Source organism: Sorghum bicolor, chromosome 4, assembly GCF_000003195.3.
Source record: "Sorghum bicolor cultivar BTx623 chromosome 4, Sorghum_bicolor_NCBIv3, whole genome shotgun sequence".
Taxonomy (NCBI): domain Eukaryota; kingdom Viridiplantae; phylum Streptophyta; class Magnoliopsida; order Poales; family Poaceae; genus Sorghum; species Sorghum bicolor.
This window is the reverse complement of record NC_012873.2, coordinates 12,786,871-12,807,301: the sequence shown is the minus strand read 5'-3', so window position 1 is coordinate 12,807,301 and position 20,431 is coordinate 12,786,871. Positions and strand designations below refer to the sequence as shown.

Genomic DNA, 20,431 nt, shown 5'->3' with positions numbered 1-20,431 from the left:
CGCTCCCTTCCTCCAGGCAGCTCCTGATGAAGTGATACTTCACCCGGATGTGCTTGCTGCGCTCATGGAAGACTGGGTTCTTCGCCAAGGCCAAGGCGGACTTGCTGTCCACCCTGAGCTCCACTGCCTCTGCGTCTCTGCCAAGGAGATCGCCAAGCAGCCGAGCCAGCCACAGAGCCTGAGTAGAAGCGGTAGTGGCTGCGATGTATTCTGCCTCGCAGCTGGACAGAGCCACCACCTGCTGCTTTACCGACTGCCAGCTGATCGGACACTTGCCGAGGAAGAAGAGCGTCCCGCTGGTGCTCTTGCTCGTGTCGATGTCGCCGGCGTGGTCGCTGTCACTGTACCCGATGAAATGTGCCGCACCGGGGCACCTCGGGTAGTGCAGACCGTAGTCGGAGGTGCCCGCGACGTAGCGGAGGATCCTCTTCACGGCCTGCTGGTGCTCCGTCGTCGGTCGCTGCATGAACCGACTGACGTAGCCGACGGCGAACGCCAAGTCCGGTCGCGTGTGGACAAGGTAGCGAAGGCTGCCCACAATACGCCGGTACTGCGTCGCGTCCACCTCTTCCTCCGTACTCTCCCGACTCAGCCTCAGCCTCTCCTCCATAGGAGTGTGGGCTGGGTTGCAGCCGGTGAGACCGCCCAGCTCCACAATGCGCTTGGCGTAGGCTGCCTGGCGGAGAGAGGTGCCGGAGCTGTCCTGGTGGACCTCGATCCCCAGGTAGAAGGAGAGAGGGCCCAAGTCGCTCATCTGGAAGGTCACCCTCATCTTCTCCTTGAACGCCTCGATCTCCACCTCCTCGGTGCCGGTGATCACAAGATCATCGACGTAGACACCCACCAGCAGGGCCTTTCGTCCCCTGCCCCGCTGGTAGATGGCCGCCTCGTGCGGGCTTTGCTCGAAGCCCATCCCCTTCATTGTGGAATCCAGTTTGGCATTCCACGCCCTCGGTGCCTGCCGCAAGCCATAGAGGGCCTTGCGCAGACGAAGCACCTTGCCTTCCTTGCCGGGAATCACAAATCCCGGCGGCTGGTGCACGTAGACCTCCTCCTTCAAATCGCCGTTAAGGAACGCCGACTTGACATCCATGTGATGGACACGCCAGCCCTCCTAGGCAGCTAGCGCAAGGAGAAGTCGCACGGACTCCATCCGTGCTACGGGGGCGAAGGCGTCGTCGAAGTCGACCCCCTCCTGCTGCACGAAACCTCGAGCCACCAAGCGAGCCTTGTGCTTGACGATGGCACCGGCTTCATCCCTCTTCAGCTTGAACACCCACTTAAGGGTGATCGCGCGGTGACCACGAGGGAGATCAGCAAGCTCCCAAGTGCGGTTCTGCTCGACCGCGTCCATCTCCTGCTGCATCGCGGCACGCCATGCCGAGTCTCCCTCCGCCTCAGCAAAGGAGCGAGGTTCACCGTCCTCGTGTGCCAGGTGCAGCTCCGCCTCGAAGTCGTGTACCGCTAACCCAGGGACACGTTGGTTACCGAGGATGTTGTCCATGGTGCGGTAGCGTAGAGGCTCATCGTCGTGGTAGGCGTCGACGCGATCCTCGTCGCCGGACAGTGGAGTGGCGAACTCCACCGAACGCTGACGGACCAAAGCTGCTGGTGCCGACCTTGGAGTTGCCGGTGCCGGTGCAGGAGAGTGGGGAGCCGGTGCAGGAGTGCGTGGTGTAGCCGGTGGTGTTGGACTCGCTGGTGGTGAAGGCGGTGGTGGGCTCGCCGAAGCTGATGGCGAGCTGAGTGCCGAGGAGGGCGAGCTCGGTGAGGACGAGCTGCTAGCTCCCCCGGCTCCCTCCAAGTGGACGTAGTCGACGACGAAGTCCCTGAGGGTCGAAGCCGAGCCGTCGTCCACCGCCTTGTCCCAAGTCCAGCCTCGCCCTTCATCGAACACGACGTCCCGGGAGATGCGGACGCGCTGTGTCACAGGGTCGAGGATGCGGTAGGCCTTGGCGCCCTCCGCATAGCCGATGAACACTCCTGAAGTGCTGCGGTCGTCGAGCTTGCCGACGTGAGTGAGCTCCTTGGCGAACGCCAGACAACCGAAGATGCGGAGGTGGCTCACCACCGGCTTGCGCCCGTGCCAAGCCTCGTACGGCGTCATGCCGTCAAGCGCCTTGGTGGGCGAGCGGTTGAGGAGATGGATAGCGGTCATCACCGCCTCTCCCCAGTAGATCGCCGGCATCCCTCTCTGCTTGAGGAGGGCGCGGGCGGTGGCGACCACCGTCTGGTTGCGGCGCTCGACGACGCCGTTCTGCTGCGGGGTGTACGGCGCGGTGAAGTGACGCTGGATCCCCTCGTCGGCGCAGTGCGCCGCGAACTCAGCCGCCGTGAACTCGCCGCCGTTGTCCGTGCGCAGCACCCGAAGCTTGCGGCCGCACTCCTTCTCCGCAGCAGCTTGGTGGTGCCTGATGGCGTCCGCGGCTGCCCCCTTGGTGTCGAGGAGGACAGCCCACATGTAGCGGGACGCGTCGTCGACGAGGAGGAGGAAGTAGCGTCGTCCTCCAGGTGTAGCCGGTGTCACGGGGCCGCAAAGGTCGCCGTGCACGAGCTCCAGCTTCTCCTTGGCGCGGAAGCTTGCTTGGCGGGGAAAGGGCAGCCGTCGCTGCTTGGTGAGGACGCAGGTGTCGCAGAACTGCTCCACGTGGTCGACGCACGGCATGCCCTGCACCATCTCCTTGTTGCCGAGCTGCTTCAGGGCCTCGAAGTTGAGGTGCCCAAAGCGCTCGTGCCACCGCCAGGCTTCATCGTCTCGCCGAGCTGCAAGGCAAAAAGGTTGCGCCACCTGTACGTGAAGGACGTAGAGGCGGTTGCTCCCCCTGTTCACCTTGGTGAGAAGTCGGTGACGAGGATCCCAAATGCGAAGCACGCCGTCCTTGATCTCCACGCGCGAGCCATTCTCATCCAGCTGTCCCAAGCTGATGATGGAGTTCCTCAGCGCGGGGATGTAGTAGACGCCGGTGAGCAGCCGATGCTCACCATTCTTGGCGACGAAGATTACGGAGCCGGCGCCCTTGATCTCTACGGCGGAGGCGTCCCCGAACTTGACGGAGCCTCGAACGTTGGAGTCGAGCTCGGAGAAGAACTCCCGCCGGCCTGTCATGTGGTGGGTGGCGCCGGTGTCGAGGCACCACCCATCGATCTTATCGCTGCTGCCGGACCCGCTGCTGAGGAGGGCGTGTGCCTTGGCCTCGTCGAGGTGGAGAAGAGCCGCTGCAGCCGGTGCTGCTGGAGATGGCTCGGCGCTAGCATGTGCCATGAACAGAGCTGGCTGCTCCTCCTCCGCCTGCGCGACGTGGGCCTGGGCGCGTCGTGGCTGCCTGCAGTCCTTAGCCCAATGGCCAGCAAGACCACAGTTCCTGCAGCAGTCATCTTGTGCCGGCTTGGGTTTTTCGGCGGCGGCGCCTTGGACACCTCCGCGGGCGCCTCCGTTGGCACGCCCTTGCGCCCCGGCCTGGGCGCCTTTGCGTGACTTGCCGCGCTTGCCACGCTTGCGGCTGGCTGCTGCAGAAGAAGGCTCCCCCTTCTTCTTGTCACCTTGCCCGGCAGCCCACTGCTCCCGGGTGAGAAGGAGCTTGGGCCCCGAGGAGGGTTGTGGCTCGTCAATGTCGACGACCTTGAGGCGACCTATCGCCTCCTCGATCGACATCGTGGAGAGGTCTAGCAGGGACTCGATTGAGCGAGCCATCTGCTTGTACTTCTCGGGGACGCAGCGGAAGAGCTTCTCGACAGCTCTCTCCTCGCTGTAGGTGTTGTCACCAAACTGCACCACTTTCCGCAGCAAAGTGTTGAGACGGAGAGCAAAATCATCAACGTCCTCACCTGGCTTGAAGGCCAAGTCCTCCCACTCCTTGCGGAGTTGCTGCAGTGTGGACTTGCGGGCGCGATCACTGCCGATGCGTGCTGCAGCAATGGCGTCCCAAGCATCCTTGGCAGTCCGCTTGCTGGTAAGTGAGAACTGCATCTCGGTCGGGACTGCAGCGATGAGGGCATTCAGTGCCCGTCGATCCTGGTCGTAGTCGACGTCGCCGTACCGGACTGCCTCCCACATGTGCAGCACCTGAAGTCTCACCTTCATCACCGCAGCCCACTCAACATAGTTGGTCTTGGTGAGGGTAGGCCACCCACCACCAGGGCCAACGTCCCTGGCAACAGCATGGTACCCGTGGTAGCCACGGTACCGGTCCGGGGAGAGAGAGCCACGCGGCCTGCGAAGGCCGTGCTCTTCCTCGACCCGTCCACCGCCGTTGCCATGTGCGCCTCCTCCAGGAGCGTCGCCGGCTCCACCACGGTACCGGTCCGGGGAGAGAGAGCCACGCGGCCTGCGAAGGCCATGCTCTTCCTCGACCCGTCCACCGCCGTTGCCGTGCGCGCCTCCTCCAGGAACGCCGCCGGCGCCTCCACGCCTGTCTAGACTGCGGCCACGCTCGTGGGCGTGCACAGCTGCCCACTGCGCCGCTCGCCGGCGTGCTGCATCTCTCTCCAGCAGCTCCAGGTCTGGGTCAGCACTGTCATCAGCAGCGATGGAGCTGCTGTGACTGCTGCGCAGGTCCTCAACCTCCGCTGCCGCTGCACGCGCTGCATCTGCAGCTGCTGCTGCCTCCACCTCCGCTCTGGCTGCTGCCAGCTCCGCTTGGGCCAGCCTCGACGCCCTCGCTGCTGCTGCAGCGGTCGCTGCCGCTGCTCGCCTGCGCTCCTCTGCTGCAGCGAGGTCGGCCTCCTGCCGACGCCGCGCGCTCGAGGTGCCCGAGTGCTGAGACTGCCCTTCTGCGGCCATTGCGCGCTGCTGCGCGGAGAGCAGAGGCAGCCGGAACAGCTGCTGCTGCCAGCCGGGGCTGCTGCGAGGCAGGGAGCTCGACTGGAGAAGGGATTGAGCAGGAAATGCTTAGGCTACAGGATACTACAGCTCTGATACCACTTGTTACCACTTGTTAGACGCTAGATCCTTGCTCTAGGTGTGAGCAGGATCCTTACTCTCATTGAGAGGATAGCACACTGAGTTGGGGCAATTTTCTGGGTTTATTTCTCACACAATGCTATGCCAACCTGAGGGGTTGGGGATACATATTTATAGGGCTGCTAACCAGCCAGCATATGCCAAGATGCTAGTCTAAGATGCTAGTCTAAGATGCTGTCCTACAGATGCTAACTGCTGTCCTAAAAGCAGTCAAGATGCTGTCCTACAGATGCTAACTGCTGTCCTAAAAGCAGTCAAGGATGCTGTCCTACACAAGGACCATGTGCTGCCTACTGTAGCCCACAACCACCAGCCAACAGAGACTTATCCATCATATATTGTCCATGTATCCACTTATGTAACCAGAAGAGGGTGTATGCTCTATCACCCACCTCAGTACAGACCGCCATAGAGAAGAAAACCCGCACACATTGATGAACATATACAGGGAAGGTCGACCAAGGTTTGATAGGTTCAGTTTTTGCAACAACAGCCACCTCATTCGGAGAGCCCAACTCGTCTTTTGCAACTCGCCCAGCTCGGGGCAACAAGTCTTGATCCAGGCTAAGGGGGGCTAAGGAATGCGATCAAAGTTTCATATTCTGACAGCCTTCAGAACAAACCTTGTACACTGGCAGAAAATATCAATTTGCATTTGTATCAGATATCACCCCAACAAATTGTATCCATGGTATGTCAGCTCGACACTGGGGACTAGAAACTGACCTTGATGCCCCTCCTACTTGGTGTCCTGATTGCTCATCCTTTTACACAAGAGATACCAAGGCATGATGGACCTATCATGCTTACATCAGTGAGGAAGAGCAAACTCAGAAACCCAAGATGCATAGGCAAAATACTAATAACCCTTGGGCCCCGCCTGTAAGAACCTGTATGCTTACATTATTTGTATCTTCAGTACGATTACATAATCTTGTCCCTGCTGTATATGTTCTCTTATCAGTTATAACTAACCTAGTATGTCATGGGAAAGCCAAATTAGATGTTTCTACTCAAGATCCACTGGGACTGGTCACAGAAGTTGAACGGTTTAGTCAAAGATGCCCAGACAGATTGCATCATTCAGCGACTGTAGGAGGTTAACAAGACAAAACAAGATAAGGTTATAAGAAGCACAGAGATTATGATAAACTAAGTGAATCAAAATCCTTTGCAGCAGATATTTACCAGCAGCCACTATCCCAGCAGTGAATATCCACCCAATGTTTCATTTCGTCTAAAGCAAAGCTCAATCAATCATAAATATGAACTGTATCCTCCACCAAGAGGTACTCTTGGACAAAATACTGCTTCTATCAATAGACTAGGGCAACATCTGAAGCCAACACTCTGATAAGGAGAAATAATATTAGCTTGAGCATGATGACGAATTTATCCGGAGGAAAAATGCCAACTTTTATTTACAGCAAGTAGCAAACACAGCATAATTTATTGTACAAGAAAACCAGCCAGTTCTCAGAAAAGGCATATAATATCACCCAAAGTATTGCATGCAATTTATCACCAAGCCTCCAGAACCTTTAAATTCAGGATGCCACTAATTTCCAATGGACAGTGCGATACAGTAACTACCCACATTAACTTACTCAACAGGTATTGTTGATAGGTTTGTCTAACTAGGCATGCAGTATTATTGGAGAAGACAGAAGATAACTCTTAAAGCAAAAGACATTGAATTACTGAAAGCATCAACTCCAAGGAAAATCAGGTAATGCTGATGGCTATACTTACCGGTATACACACTATGTCACCATGTGCATTGGTTAGTACTGGAAGTGTTCGTCTTGCAGCAGCTGGAATAGATCTAAGGATCTGAAGAGCTTTCTGTGCTGATTGTTGCAAGAATCTGGAGTGATGCAGTGCAGGATCCATTTTCATCTTTGTACAGGATGCTTTTGGATCACTAAGGTTCTCTTCCACTGAAGGGGTATTACAAACTTCAGCAAGGAACAACCAGTCAGTATCGACCATGTGCCGGACTTCCAGACTTCCACCCAAATTCATAGTACAAAACTTGGACAGAGATTCTTTATTTTCAAGCAAACATATTTCATTGAAATCTTCTGGAGCTTTCCATGTAATCAAGAATTTGCTCATAAAGTGACATGTTTCAGCAGGACAAAGGCTTATAACATTAACATTACAATCAGGAAATTTTGTTTCCTCCAGGTCCTGTTCTTCGTGTTTATGTTCTTTTACAACAAACTTATCGTGCTCATCTGTTCGTAAGTGATGGAGCTTTTCTAATGTAAAATCATCTATTATGCTGAGATCCTTCGCTTTGTTCAGAACATCTATGGAAGATTTGGAATATAGAAACTGTATGTTTGAGTGGTTCTGTACAGACTGATTAGCTTGAAGATGTCCTTCAAGGACTATCTGGTCAATATCAGGTACTGGAGGTGCCTGCTCTTCATAGGAACACTTGTAGGAAGTTTCAGCAGAAGATGACTCCATCCAGTCAACAGAACAACAAACAAGTACTTTTGTACCTTTAGACCTTGGGACAGCACAAAGGCAACAACCAGCTACACTAAGGGCAGCCTGCACGAGAATCAAGCACTGCTGAATGAATTCCTAAGAGAGTGCATAATGACTAATGATGTATTCATGTAAGCATATATGTTTTATACTTCATCTATAATGAACCAGAATATAGAGTCACAAATGTCTGTCCTACTAATTTGATCATTTCAGAAGCTTCCAAGACCACTGAAATAGTCAAGTAGAACAAACCTTGCAGGGACTGCTACGAATATAATCGAGTAGCAGTCGAACAGATCTACCACGAAGTGGCCTGTGCCTTTGTGAAACAAACTGCAAAAGAGAAAAAAAATGAAGAATTAAATCTGCTACTACCAACAAATAAAGTATCCAATTTAATACATACCTGCAAGATATATGCTAAATATTGTGAAAGACTAAGGTCATCAACATTTAACGGATCAAGGTTTTCCAGGTCAATAACAGCATATCCATACTGGAAGACGAAAACATATTTAAGAGAAGAATCCAACCTAGAAACACGATAATAACACAAGAATCACCTAAGACTAGGAAACTTCATGTCTAAGTAGAGAGCAAGGATGGACCTCCGATATTGACACAGACTGCTTTGCAATCATACTGCAAGCACAATCAACAAATGACCGTGTCAACCGGCATGCGCGTATCAGTTTATGAACTCCTGGGAGAAAGGTACCTGATGTAAACAAGAGTTTATCAGAATAATGTGTCCATGTAAGATATAATCTGCTGTCCCTCTTGTATTTTTGTCCTGCATATGGCAGGTTCAAGTGGTCAGCTCTCGGCTGCCACTGTAGGAGTATGGCAATAGGCCATTTAGTCTTCCATAGTTGGTAGAAGTACACCAGCTAGAGTAGTGGGCTGGTATAGGCTGGTATAGGAGTAGGTATTGGCTGATATAAGCCTTGTAGAGTAGTTGTTGGAATGGTGTAGTCACCATCCAAGTAGTGTACCAGCAGGTACATAGTTTGTGTATATATATACTCTACCTATTGCAATGGAAAACGAAGTTCATTGCCACTCATTCAGTTCTCCAAGTTTTCAGTTCAAGTCTGAAAACTGGGTATGTGTGTGCTGCGTGTGTGAGTGAAGGAGCTCAGGGCTCTTCTTCTTCCTTGGAGCAGGGGAGTGGGAGAGGGGAGGAGAGCAGGTGCTGCTCACCTCGGTGCAGGGTTTCTGTGCCAACAACTGGTATCAGCCGTAGCTAGGTCCACAAATTGCAGATGGCAGAGAGTGCGATGCGGAACGGCGGAGGGGAAGGTGGTGAGCTCCAGCTCCAGCCGGCGCCACCGCAGGTCGAGGTGCGTGTGGTGAAGGAGTTCAGCGGCGGCGGCTCCTGGCCCATGCTCACCCGCACCAACTACGGTGAGTGGGCGACGCACATGAAGTGGAAGCTGCGCGCGCGGAAGTGGTGGCGGGCGATCGAGGAGGATGACCGGAGCGAGGATGCCCAGGTGGGGATCATGGAGGCGCTCATGGCCTCGACGCCGGCGGAGTACCACGAGGCGCTGGGCGCCAAGGACACCGTGAAGCAGGCCTGGGAGATGCTGGAATCGCTGCGCGTCGGCTCGGACCGAGCCAAGCGGGCCAGGATCCAGCAGCTGCGCAGGGAGCTCAACGACATCAAGTTCAAGCCCGGAGAGCCGGTGGAGGACTTCACCCTTCGCCTCCAATCTCTGGCCACGCAGCTGGCCACCTACGGGAAGAAGGTGGACGACGAGGACCTCGTCACCAAGCTGTTGTGCACCGTGCCGGCAAAATACTCGCAGCTCGCCATGTCCATCGAGACCATGTTGGACATCTCCACGCTGTCTCTGGAGGACGTGGCAGGGCGGCTGCGGGTGGCAGAAAGCCGCATTGCGCCGGCACCGGAGAAAGAGAAGCCCAAGCTACTCCTGACGGAAGAGGAGTGGACCGCGCGCATGAAGGACAAGCGCCGGACCAGGGAAGGCTCCACCAGTCGCGGCGGCGGAGATGGCGCCAAAGGGTGCGGTAAGCCGCCGGCAGACAAGAAGAAGGGGAAGAAGAAATACTTCGACCCCAACGCTTGCCGTAAGTGCGGCAAGGTCGGGCATTGGGCGCGAGAGTGCCAGGAGCGCAAGGAGAAGGAGGAGGCTCATCTGGCGGCTGTGGACAGCGACAACGATGAACACGCTCTCATGTTGGGGGAGTACTGCGCGCTCCAAGGCGAAGCAGGAGAGGCGGACGCGAAGCAGGGGACTGCTGCGCGTGCCGTCAATCTTGACGAGCCACAGGCGCAGGTCCAATTGGGGGCGATCGGCGACGAGCTGGAGCAGCGCTGGTACTTGGACTCCGGCGCGAGCAATCACATGACGGGAAATCGCGCCGTCTTCTCCGAGTTGGACGAAGAAACCACCGGGAGCGTCAAGTTTGGCGATGGCTCCCGGGTGGCGATCCGCGGCCGTGGCACTGTCCTGTTCCGGTGTCGGAACGGCGAACACCGGGCGATGACGGATGTCTACTGGATCCCACAGCTGAGGACAAGCATCATCAGCCTCGGGCAGTTGGACGAGCGTGGCGCTGAGGTGGTGATCAAGGGCGGGGTGCTGCGGATTCGTGACCAAGATCGGCGGTTGCTGGCCAAGGTCACAAGGTCGAAGAACTGGCTATTTTTGCTGGACCTTAAGGTCGAACAGCCGGTGTGCCTGGCGGCACAGTGCACGGAGGAGCCGTGGCTGTGGCATGGCCAGTTCGGGCATTTGAACTTCGACGCACTGAGCAGACTGGCGGCAATGGTGAGGGGGATGCCCAAGATCCAACACGCCAGCGAGCTTTGTGACAGCTGCCTGGTGGGGAAGCAGAGGAGACTGTCGTTCCCCAAGGAGGCAAGGTACCGCGCCGGGGAGAAGCTTGAGCTGGTTCATGGCGACCTATGCGGGCCTATCACCTCGGCCACGCACGGAGGGCGGAGGTATTTCCTCCTGCTGGTGGATGACTACAATCGCTACATGTGGTTGCGGCTCCTGGCTAGCAAGAGCGAGGCAGCAGAAGCCATCAAGCAACTCAAGGCGAAGGTGGAGGCAGAGTCTGGGAGAAGACTGAGGGTGCTGCGAACAGACCGCGGAGGGGAGTGGGAGAGGGGAGGAGAGCAGGTGCTGCTCACCTCGGTGCAGAGTTTCTGTGCCAACAACGGCGGTGGAGTTCGCCACCTACTGCGCGGAGGAGGGAGTGGAACGCCATCTCACGGCGCCCTACTCACCTCAGCAAAACGGCGTGGTGGAACGCCGGAATCAGTCCATCGTCGGGATGGCAAGGTGCATGCTGAAGGCCAAGGGAATGCCGGCGGCGTTCTGGGGTGAGGCAGTAAGCACGGCGGTGTTCATCCTCAACAGAGCACCGACGAAGGCGTTGAACGGGAGGATGCCGTTTGAAGCTTGGCATGGGCGCAAGCCAAGCGTGGCATTCATGCGCACGTTTGGGTGCATTGGGCATGTGAAGAACACCAAGCCCGGCCTCACCAAGCTTGAGGACAGGAGCACAAAGATGGTATTCCTCGGCTACGAGGAAGGATCAAAAGCCTACAGGCTCTGTGATCCGGTCACCGGGAGGGTGACAGTGTCCCGCGACGTCGTGTTCGACGAAGCAGGGGCATGGAGGTGGGATGAGGAAGACTTGGCGGAAGAAGAGGGCGCGCTCGGGTTCGACGGGTCCTTCGTCGTCGAGCAGCTGGTCATCACCAGCAAAGCCCCAGCGCCAGCAGGGGTCGTGGAGGAAGCTGCTGCCCCTGGAGCAGGGGAAGCAAGGGACGAGGCACCAGCAGCAGGGGAAGCTGAGCCGCCCAGTCCCACCACGACGGTCGGCACTCCACCTCACGCTGTCTCAGGACAGGAGCAGAGGACTCCAACGGCAGCTCAAGTGGAGTATGCTACTCCACCGCAGGATGTCACCAAGTTCGTGGACGCCTTCCACGACGGCGAGGAGGTACGGTTCCGCCGTGTCGACAACGTTCTCGGTGATGCAGCGACTCCAGGTTTGGCGGCACGGCTGCTGGGCGAGGAAGAGGAGCTCATGATGTTGAGCACAGAAGAGTCGGCCACTTTCGCAGCTGCGGAGCGCGAGCCGGAGTGGCGGCGTGCCATGTTGGAGGAGATGCGGTAGATAGAAGCCAACCGGACCTGGGAGTTGGTCGATCCACCGGTTGGATGCCGGTCGATCGGACTCAAATGGGTCTACAAGGTGAAGAAGGACGAGCACGGCGCGGTGGTGAAGCACAAGGCGCGGCTCGTCGCTCGGGGGTTCGTGCAGCGAGAAGGGATCGATTTCGAGGAGGTGTTCGCGCCAGTGGCGCGCATGGAGTCGGTGCGACTCGTGCTGGCCATGGCGGCGACCAAGGACTGGGCAGTTCACCACCTCGACGTCAAATCCGCCTTCCTCAACGGCGACTTGATGGAGGAGGTCTTCGTCAAGCAGGGCCCAGGCTTCACCGTGAAGGGGGTCGAGCACAAGGTGCTCCGCCTCAGGAAGGCGCTCTACGGCTTGCGGCAGGCACCGCGAGCATGGAACTCCAAGCTCGACGCCACCATGGCGGAGCTTGGGTTCTCACGGTGCGCAACAGAGCATACCTTGTACACCCGCCGACGGGGGAAGGAAGAACTCGTCGTCGGGGTGTACGTGGACGATTTGATCGTCACCGGAGCGCGGGAGAAGGACATTTTATCCTTCAAAACCAAGATGGCGGCAAGGTTCCAGATGACCGATCTCGGTGTGCTAAGCTACTACCTCGGCATCGAGGTGAAGCAGGGAAGCAAGGCAGTCACGCTGGGGCAGCGCGCCTACGCGCGCAAGGTACTGGAGCGGGCTGGCATGGAGCGGGCTGGCATGGCAAATTGCAGGCCTGCGGCGACCCCGATGGAGGAACGAATCAAGCTGCCAAAGCAGAGCACGGCGGAGAAGGTGGACGCAACGCGCTATCGAAGCATCGTCGGCGGGCTGCGCTGGCTCACCCATACTCGGCCGGACATCGCGTTCGCGGTCGGGTATGTGAGCCGGTTCATGGAGGATCCACGGGAGGATCACTGGATGGCAGTCAAGCGGGTCCTGCGCTACATCCAGGGGACGGTGGACCAGGCTCTCGTCTTCCCTAAAGGCGGCGGGTCTGGTGGAGGCGGGCTGAAGCTCGCGGCTTATAGTGACGCGGACATGGCAGGCGATGTTGATGGACGACGCAGCACCTCAGGCGTGTTGATCCTCCTCGGCATGGCACCTGTCGCCTGGCAGTCGCTGAAGCAGAAGACGGTGGCATTGTCGACTTGCGAGGCAGAGTATGTCGCTGCAGCCACCGCGGCATGCCAGTTGGTGTGGATGCGCCGGCTGCTGGGGGAGCTCACAGGCATTGAGCCCCAGCCGCCTGTGCTCAAGGTGAACAATCAGCCAGCAATAGCGCTGGCAAAGAACCCTGTTCTCCACGACCGAAGCAAACACATTGATGTGAAGTTTCACTTCCTTCGTGATTGCGTCGAGGAGAAGCAGATTGTCATCGAATTCGTTGAAACCGGTCGACAACTCGCTGACATCTTCACTAAGCCAGTTGGGCGACTTCGGTTCTTGGAACTAAGGAGCAAGATTGGCATGGTGGAGGTCAAGAGTACACAGCAGGATTAGGGAAAGATTGTAAGATATAATCTGCTGTCCCTCTTGTATTTTTGTCCTGCATATGGCAGGTTCAAGTGGTCAGCTCTCGGCTGCCACTGTAGGAGTATGGCAATAGGCCATTTAGTCTTCCATAGTTGGTAGAAGTACACCAGCTAGAGTAGTGGGCTGGTATAGGCTGGTACAGGAGTAGGTATTGGCTGATATAAGCCTTGTAGAGTAGTTGTTGGAATGGTGTAGTCACCATCCAAGTAGTGTACCAGCAGGTACATAGTTTGTATATATATACTCTACCTATTGCAATGGAAAACGAAGTTCATTGCCACTCATTCAGTTCTCCAAGTTTCCAGTTCAAGTCTGAAAACTGGGTATGTGTGTGCTGCGTGTGTGAGTGAAGGAGCTCAGGGCTCTTCTTCTTCCTTGGAGCAGGGGAGTGGGAGAGGGGAGGAGAGCAGGTGCTGCTCACCTCGGTGCAGGGTTTCTGTGCCAACAGTCCATGCACTCGAGGCTAACTGCACACATACTCTCTCCAGAAACAGAAGACGGCTAGTTTGGGATGTTGCAGTGGAACTTTTTTTAAAAAAAATCTGAATATCAACAACTTCTTAATACTTCCATACAAAAACGTTGATGTGACAATATAATAAAAAAATTATCCTGGAAACTACTTTCATACTTTTTTTCAAATTTCTTGCACTTAATAAATAAACTATAATTGAAACTATTAAACTAATGGTCAAAGTTGTTTTGCAGGCCATACTGTTGTAAAAAAAGAGACTTATTTCTGTGACCAGACGGTGTACTAGTTTAACAGACACAACTTTAGTTATTCATCTGGCAGCACAAAGATCATGTTTTAGCCCTCAAGAAATGTGCAGACATTGAGACACCTACAAGCCAGATATCTGTGATTTGTGTGCATCAATGACAAACTTCTACAGCAGCCAAATGCAGCCTTCCCAGAACAGTCTAACTTGGACAAGAAACATGAAAGGTTGCACAGGTTTCAAGTACAAGAGGTAACTCCACCTGGCAAGCAGTGATTATTCAGGTAAATGAATCACAGAGTTTGTTATGATAACTAGCATGGCACTTAACCACAGAAAACAAGAGGGGCATCAGGCTCAAACAGAAGGCGGACTTTCATTTGTGCAAAATGTAGCCATGTTCAATCAAAACAAACAAAAATAGATTTAAAAAACCCCAACCTATGGGGGATGATAGCCCAGCAAGGAATCTTCGTAAGGGTTGAGAAAGGGACCAAAGGAAGGCTAGACCCACCTAGGAACATAATGAAAGTAGTCCCTTTTCGGTTGGCAGACCCACAACTGGGGAATATACCACAACACTATCCAGGTGTTGTCAGCAATGCTGAACCAAGCTCAGTAATTTTGGTGAATGTCTATGGGTCATGCATTTCAAGTTTTCAAATTGTGTACTTGATTATTTGATTAACTAAAAGCATGTGCAACTTTGATAAACATCGATCTTGCACAATATATGATTTTAAAATTGAATACATACCAAATTAATTGTGAAAACAACATAAAAGGACTATAAAATTGAATCAAACATGGCAGCTTAAGTACAGCTTGACCTTCAGTGGATAAATTTCTTAAAGATGCCCGAATTCGGTTTCTAGCATACTTCATACTAGTATTTGTTGGATCTTCCACCCAGGATTGATTACTACCTTGACATATCTGTGAAAAGAGATTGACCAATTAGGTACAGCAATATGAAAAGATGATTCTTAAACTGACTGACAGCAAGAAACATTGGCAATACAATTCAATCTGTCCATAAGAAATTTCTTATTCAAAAAAGGGATAAATCAACATAAAGATCCTTTTTGTTCCGATTGAGAAATTGTTGAAGTTGTAAGAACACACTTAAATAAAGATAAGCTGTCTAGCCAATCACAATAATCAGAAGGTCTGAGAAAATGTCTGCCGATAAAGAAAATTACTTATACTTTTTTTTCTCGAATACGCAGGAGAGCTGCGTATCATTGCATTAAAAAGATAGAGAAATGACCCCTTACTTATACTTTTTTTAACTAGGCAGCCACTGGTAAGTGGTAATACATTAATAAGTCCATATGTATAGTGAGATTTAACTCACCTTATACATGTCATCTTTTGTAAAATCAAGCATAGGCTGCACAAGAAGAATGCCATACCGTCAAAAGTTCTGAGATTTAACTCACCTTATACATGTCATCTTTTGAAAACTCAAGCATAGGCCGCACAAGAAGGATGCCATACCGTCGAAAGTTCTCCCCATCATATTTTACATTAGATGCAAACATTTGAGACACAAAGGCTGTACCAGCAAGCCCTAAAACCCCACTTTGGCGAGATAGTCTGAGAACAAAGAGCTCTGCCTGCATTTACATGACTGAACTCATTCAGATAAATACAAACACCAAAAGTACGACTTATGTAGATACCATGGAAACCAAATACACATCATGCAAGTATGCAGCATATTCACAAAACCTCAATTTGATGCTTCAATGCATACTATTACAACTACAACATAAAATTAAGAGTCTATTCAATCTTAAATCTATATCATTCGTTCACTCAATCAGCTATCCATTTGTTTTGCCTGAAAATAGATGGGCAAAAAAAAAAGACATGATAGTACGATCACACAATAATACCCTATCTAGTTCCAGTTCCTCGCCTAAAAGATTCAAAAAGTAATGCACAACAGAGCATGTGCCACCAAGTAGGAATCCATCAACTGACCAACAAAAGGAAACTCTCATCAACTGGTCTTTTTTCCTAGACATTGCTTATAACTGTACAAGAGGGAATTCCAGATTTTGTCAATTATCTGGAGTATTATCATTAAATACCAAGTTATTTACTACTGAGAACTAAGTCTTATTTGTTAAGCTGCAATTATAAAATCGGGATAACTTCTCCATCAACATCAAAAGAGCAAGAATAATACCAGCTTTAACAGACCTGGTCATCAGAGTGGTGTGCAATAAGCAAGATTCCTATCTGTTGCTTTATACAAATGTCCAATAGTTTTTGGTACCTGAATTTATTAACACATGAGGCTTTATCAAGGTGAATAAACTGACACAACAAATTGCCAGTGCATAGGTTGGGTAAGTATACACAAATATACCACAAAGGCCTCAACATTCATTTAAATTTTATCATGTTATGCAAAGTTGAACGTTGTGGTCTTTTTATAAACTACTTGGGTCCAACAGTTCTTTGCATTGAAATCATCTGTGCATTTATAGAGTGCAAGGCTATAGGAAAGGTTCTACTCCCTCTGCTCCAAATTATAGTTCACTTTAGTTTTGTCCTAAATCAATCTTCTCTAACTTTTAACAAGATCTTAGAAAAAACATATTAAGATCTATTACTCCCTCCATTCTAAATTATAAGATGTTTTGGCATTTTTAGATACATCACTTTTACTATGCATCTAGACATAGTGTATATCTAAGTCCATAGCAAAACCCATTTATATACGAAAGCCAAAACGTCGAATAATTTGGAATGGAAGGAGTACATCTTTTAGTTAAAATAATAAATGCATTATCAAGACATAATTCAAGGATAATTTAATGGAACTAAATTAATATTATAGAGTTTAATGGATTTTTCTGTAACTTTATCGAAGTTAGAGAAGTCTGAAGTCTGACTTAGGACAAAGCTAAAGTGATCTATAATTTGGAATGGAGGGAGTATAAAACTATACAAATATAGAATGTGTAGTGTATACAAGAGCAGTATCAGGAGTAGACATGGTTTGTTACAATTTAGCGTTAATTTAGTGATATTTGGCAAACTTATGGATGCAATTCTTTCCTAGCATTATGCTCCATGTGTCACAGAAATGATTGTAGTTGATTAATGGAATCTTAATGTAGAAAATTCTGATTATAGGCCAAGTCCAGCTTATTCTCTGGGCCTCCTTGCTTCTGTTCTTTAGCCCAGCCCTACTTCTCGTGGAGTACAGGCAGTGCTAGGTTTTCAGTAGCAGAGAGGAACAAGCAGTGTCAGCTCTCATTCTAGAGTGGCAGTGGCACAATGGCCATGCCTGAGTCCATCGGGCGTGCACCGTGCAGCAGTGGCTACGAGCGCACAGATCGAGGATGGACTGTTGGGAATGAAGCTGCAGCGTGTAGTACGGAGCTCACTCGGTTCTTGGTCACCTTCTCCCACGGCTGATCTCCTCTATAAGCATTAGTATTCAACTAACCTCGGAAAAATATCCCCTGATTTCTTTTTTCCTACTGGCCTGTGAGTGCACTGCAGAGCTCCTACAGTTATTGGATTGGAAGAAGGTGCCAAGGTGGTGTTGGTGACTGGTACAACGCCCAGGCTCGCCTGCACACGCTGACGTGGTGCAGTGAAACGATTGAAGAAGGTGCCAAGGTGATGTTGGAGACTGGTACGACGACCAGGCTCGCCCGCATGCTGACGCAGTGCAGTGAGGCTCTCTGGCTCCGTCCTCCATGCCAGCGGCAACAACAGCACATAGGAACTTCTGGGATAGTGGCTGGTGAGCCGTGCCTTGCCTCGACCATCATCGATTTGTTTTGGCACATCGTGCTGTGAGCATTGGTCTTTCCTTCTATTGATCTGGATAGCTTGTTTGTGATATTTCTGATATATGCTCAAGGTTACTAGGTTGTCACTGACACTGGGAAATTAACCATGTGCAGTGGTTTAAGCCTTGTGGATTAATGACATATACTTTTGTGTGAGGACTTGGGTGATAATTTGTGTTTTGGCCAAAGACTCTTGTCCTTCTAATTCTTCAGAAAGCATTTTATTTCTGTTGAGTAACATCTTTGTGTGGCCTTGTTCTGGAAGTAAGCAGCAGTCTATGTAACTTTACAGTGTCTTCAAGTTACTTAGACTAATTGTTTTGTCCAGTTAGTGAGGTCCTGTGTCGACGGAGCAGGAGTCTTTAGTCATGGGCCCTAATATCTCAATCAAAACAGAGAGCCAACTCATGTAATATGTACTTGCTAATTCATGGGCCCTATTTCATTGATTTGTACATATATTGTGCAAACACAAGTACAAAAACTCATCTCATATGCAACATGTTCTATAAATATCATCAGTTAGGCTTTAACAATGAACCCTGACTATTTTGTGGTGCAAGTTGTTAACAATTCCAGAAAATAAAAGTTTGTTATGCATTTCAGATATTACCAGAACAAACTAAGTATAAGAAGGTTTCCAACTTTGAGCCACTAAATGCCAAGTTTACAGGAAGTCTAATTAACCCAGTAGCATCAGATTAGAAAAGGGGTAAAGTAAAATGGAAGGCAAATACCTCACTTCGCGGGCAGCCTCTTGCACCTGCCCTTGCTTTGGATGACCATCTGGCCACTCACACTTAGCAATCTCACACTCAACACCTGCAACAAAATCATAGAATAGAACCTCAAAAAACAACCCAATGGCAGAGGTATGACTTCAGTTATCACCGCAACGCCCTAATAATCCCCCAAAACAAACAAGACCTGAGAATTGCAAGCCCAGGTTAAGCACCAATTTGGCCATTTCGTAATGAGATAGAAAGTGCTCGACTACACTATAAAAGTTCTCACTAAAGACCAACCAGTAAATTCTACGATGGGGAAAAGTAAATTCTACGAGATTGTATATGATGATATTACCCATGCCGCGGACGCGGTCACGCACTAGCCGCGCCTCGTCGGCGCTCTCGGGCCGCAGCCCATGGTCGACGACAACTCCGAGGAGCCCGTCCACGAATGCCGAGGCGACGGGTCCCTCCTCATCACCGGCCTTCCGCGCCGCAGCCTTCTTCCAGGCCGTGGCGAGCACGCACAGCGCCATCGAGTCCGGTCCGCCGGAGACCCCGACCGCTGCAACCGAACAACAAAATTAATCGGAATTAGCAAGTACAAACCCACTGAAACGAAATGTGGCTAAAACAGAGGAGCGGGAGGAGGGACGAACCGATGCGGTGGTGCGGATGGATGCCGGCGAGCGCCATCCGGCGAGCGAAGGAGGCGTGGTAAGGGGTGAGCGACGAGGAGCGGGTGGCTGAGGAGGCGGAGCAGCGGATTAGAAGGAGGCGGCGGAGCGGGAAGCCTGAACAGGGCGAGGCCCGGAGGGAGGAGAGAAGAGGCGGCATGGCCAGTGCTGAGAGGGGAGATAGGGATGACGGCTGCAGGGTTTAATGCTCCAGTATAGGGTCTGACAAGTCTATAGCAAAACTTAGGCCTTGTTTAGTTCCAAAAAATTTTACAAAACAGGCACCGTAGCACTTTCGTTTGTATTTGACAAATATTGTCTAATCATGCACTAACTAGGCTCAAAAGATTCGTCTCGTCAATTCCGACTAAACTGTGTAATTAGTTTTTATTTTCATCTATATTTAATACTTCATGCATACGTTTAAAGATTCGATGTGACGGGGAATCTGAAAAATTTTGCAAAATTTTGAGAGAACTAAACAAGGCCTTAGGTCAGGCTAGGATCACAGGATAGGAAACATATAGGATAAGAAAAATATAGGAATTGACTAGGGCCTTGTTTAGATATGAAAAAATTTTGGATTTCGCTATTATAGCATTTTTGTTTGTTTGTGGTAAATATTATCCAATCATAGACTAATTAGGGTCAAAAGATTCGTCTCGCGATTTACAGTCAAACTGTGTGATTAGTTTTTATTTTCGTCTATATTTAATGCTTCATGCATGCGCCGCAAGATTCGATGTGACAGAGAATCTTGAAAAGTTTTTGGATTTTGGGGTAAACTAAACAAGGCCTAGGTTAATATGCGTACGTTCTTAATCACATGGAATATTGCGGCACATGCATGGAGCATTAAATATTAGATAAAAGAAATAACTAATTACACAGTTTACCTGTAATTTGCGAGACGAATCTTTTGAGCCTAGTTAGACCATAATAGGACAATATCTGTCAAATACAAACGAAAGTGTTACGTTGTCCATTTTACAAAATTTTTTAAAACTAAACAAGGCATCAGTTACAGAGCATTGCAACAAAACCTTCTTGACATAAAGCTAGGTCCTCGCATGGCTGGCGTAGGGAGGGTCGCTAGCGTTGAGGAGGCTCGCATCATCTAGCCAGTGGACGGATGTAATGTGGTCGGCGGCAAAGCGTCGCTTGGTTAGCTATGCCCTATGGGGCGCTGCCCTCTCCCTCTGCGAGGATGGCAGCGCCCCCCTCTCCCTCTGTTCTTGTTGTTTTGGTTTGTGTGTGCGAAGGATAAAGCCCTCTCTAGAAGCAACGCAAGGTCGAAAAAAATGCGCAAACAGACACGGAA

The 20,431-nt window shown here is 51.2% G+C and overlaps 1 protein-coding gene across 2 annotated transcripts; it reads right to left on the bottom strand.

Moving 5' to 3' along the window:
- On the bottom strand, nucleotides 5,546–19,311 carry LOC8059075 (tRNA(Ile)-lysidine synthase). 2 transcript variants are annotated; one of them, XM_021458502.1, is made up of 12 exons: nucleotides 19,093–19,311; nucleotides 18,789–18,998; nucleotides 18,443–18,527; nucleotides 16,096–16,171; nucleotides 15,327–15,503; nucleotides 14,715–14,820; nucleotides 8,074–8,183; nucleotides 7,872–7,961; nucleotides 7,718–7,798; nucleotides 6,713–7,525; nucleotides 6,149–6,310; nucleotides 5,546–6,050 (listed from the first exon to the last, which is right to left on the bottom strand). In XM_021458502.1, exons 1-11 carry the CDS (start codon nucleotides 19,268–19,270, stop codon nucleotides 6,218–6,220), a joined length of 2,019 nt encoding a protein of 672 aa, XP_021314177.1. In that variant the 5' UTR covers nucleotides 19,271–19,311; the 3' UTR covers nucleotides 5,546–6,050; nucleotides 6,149–6,217. The 2 variants fall into 2 exon arrangements, with proteins under 2 accessions (XP_021314177.1, XP_021314178.1); XM_021458503.1 differs by lacking the exon at nucleotides 7,872–7,961.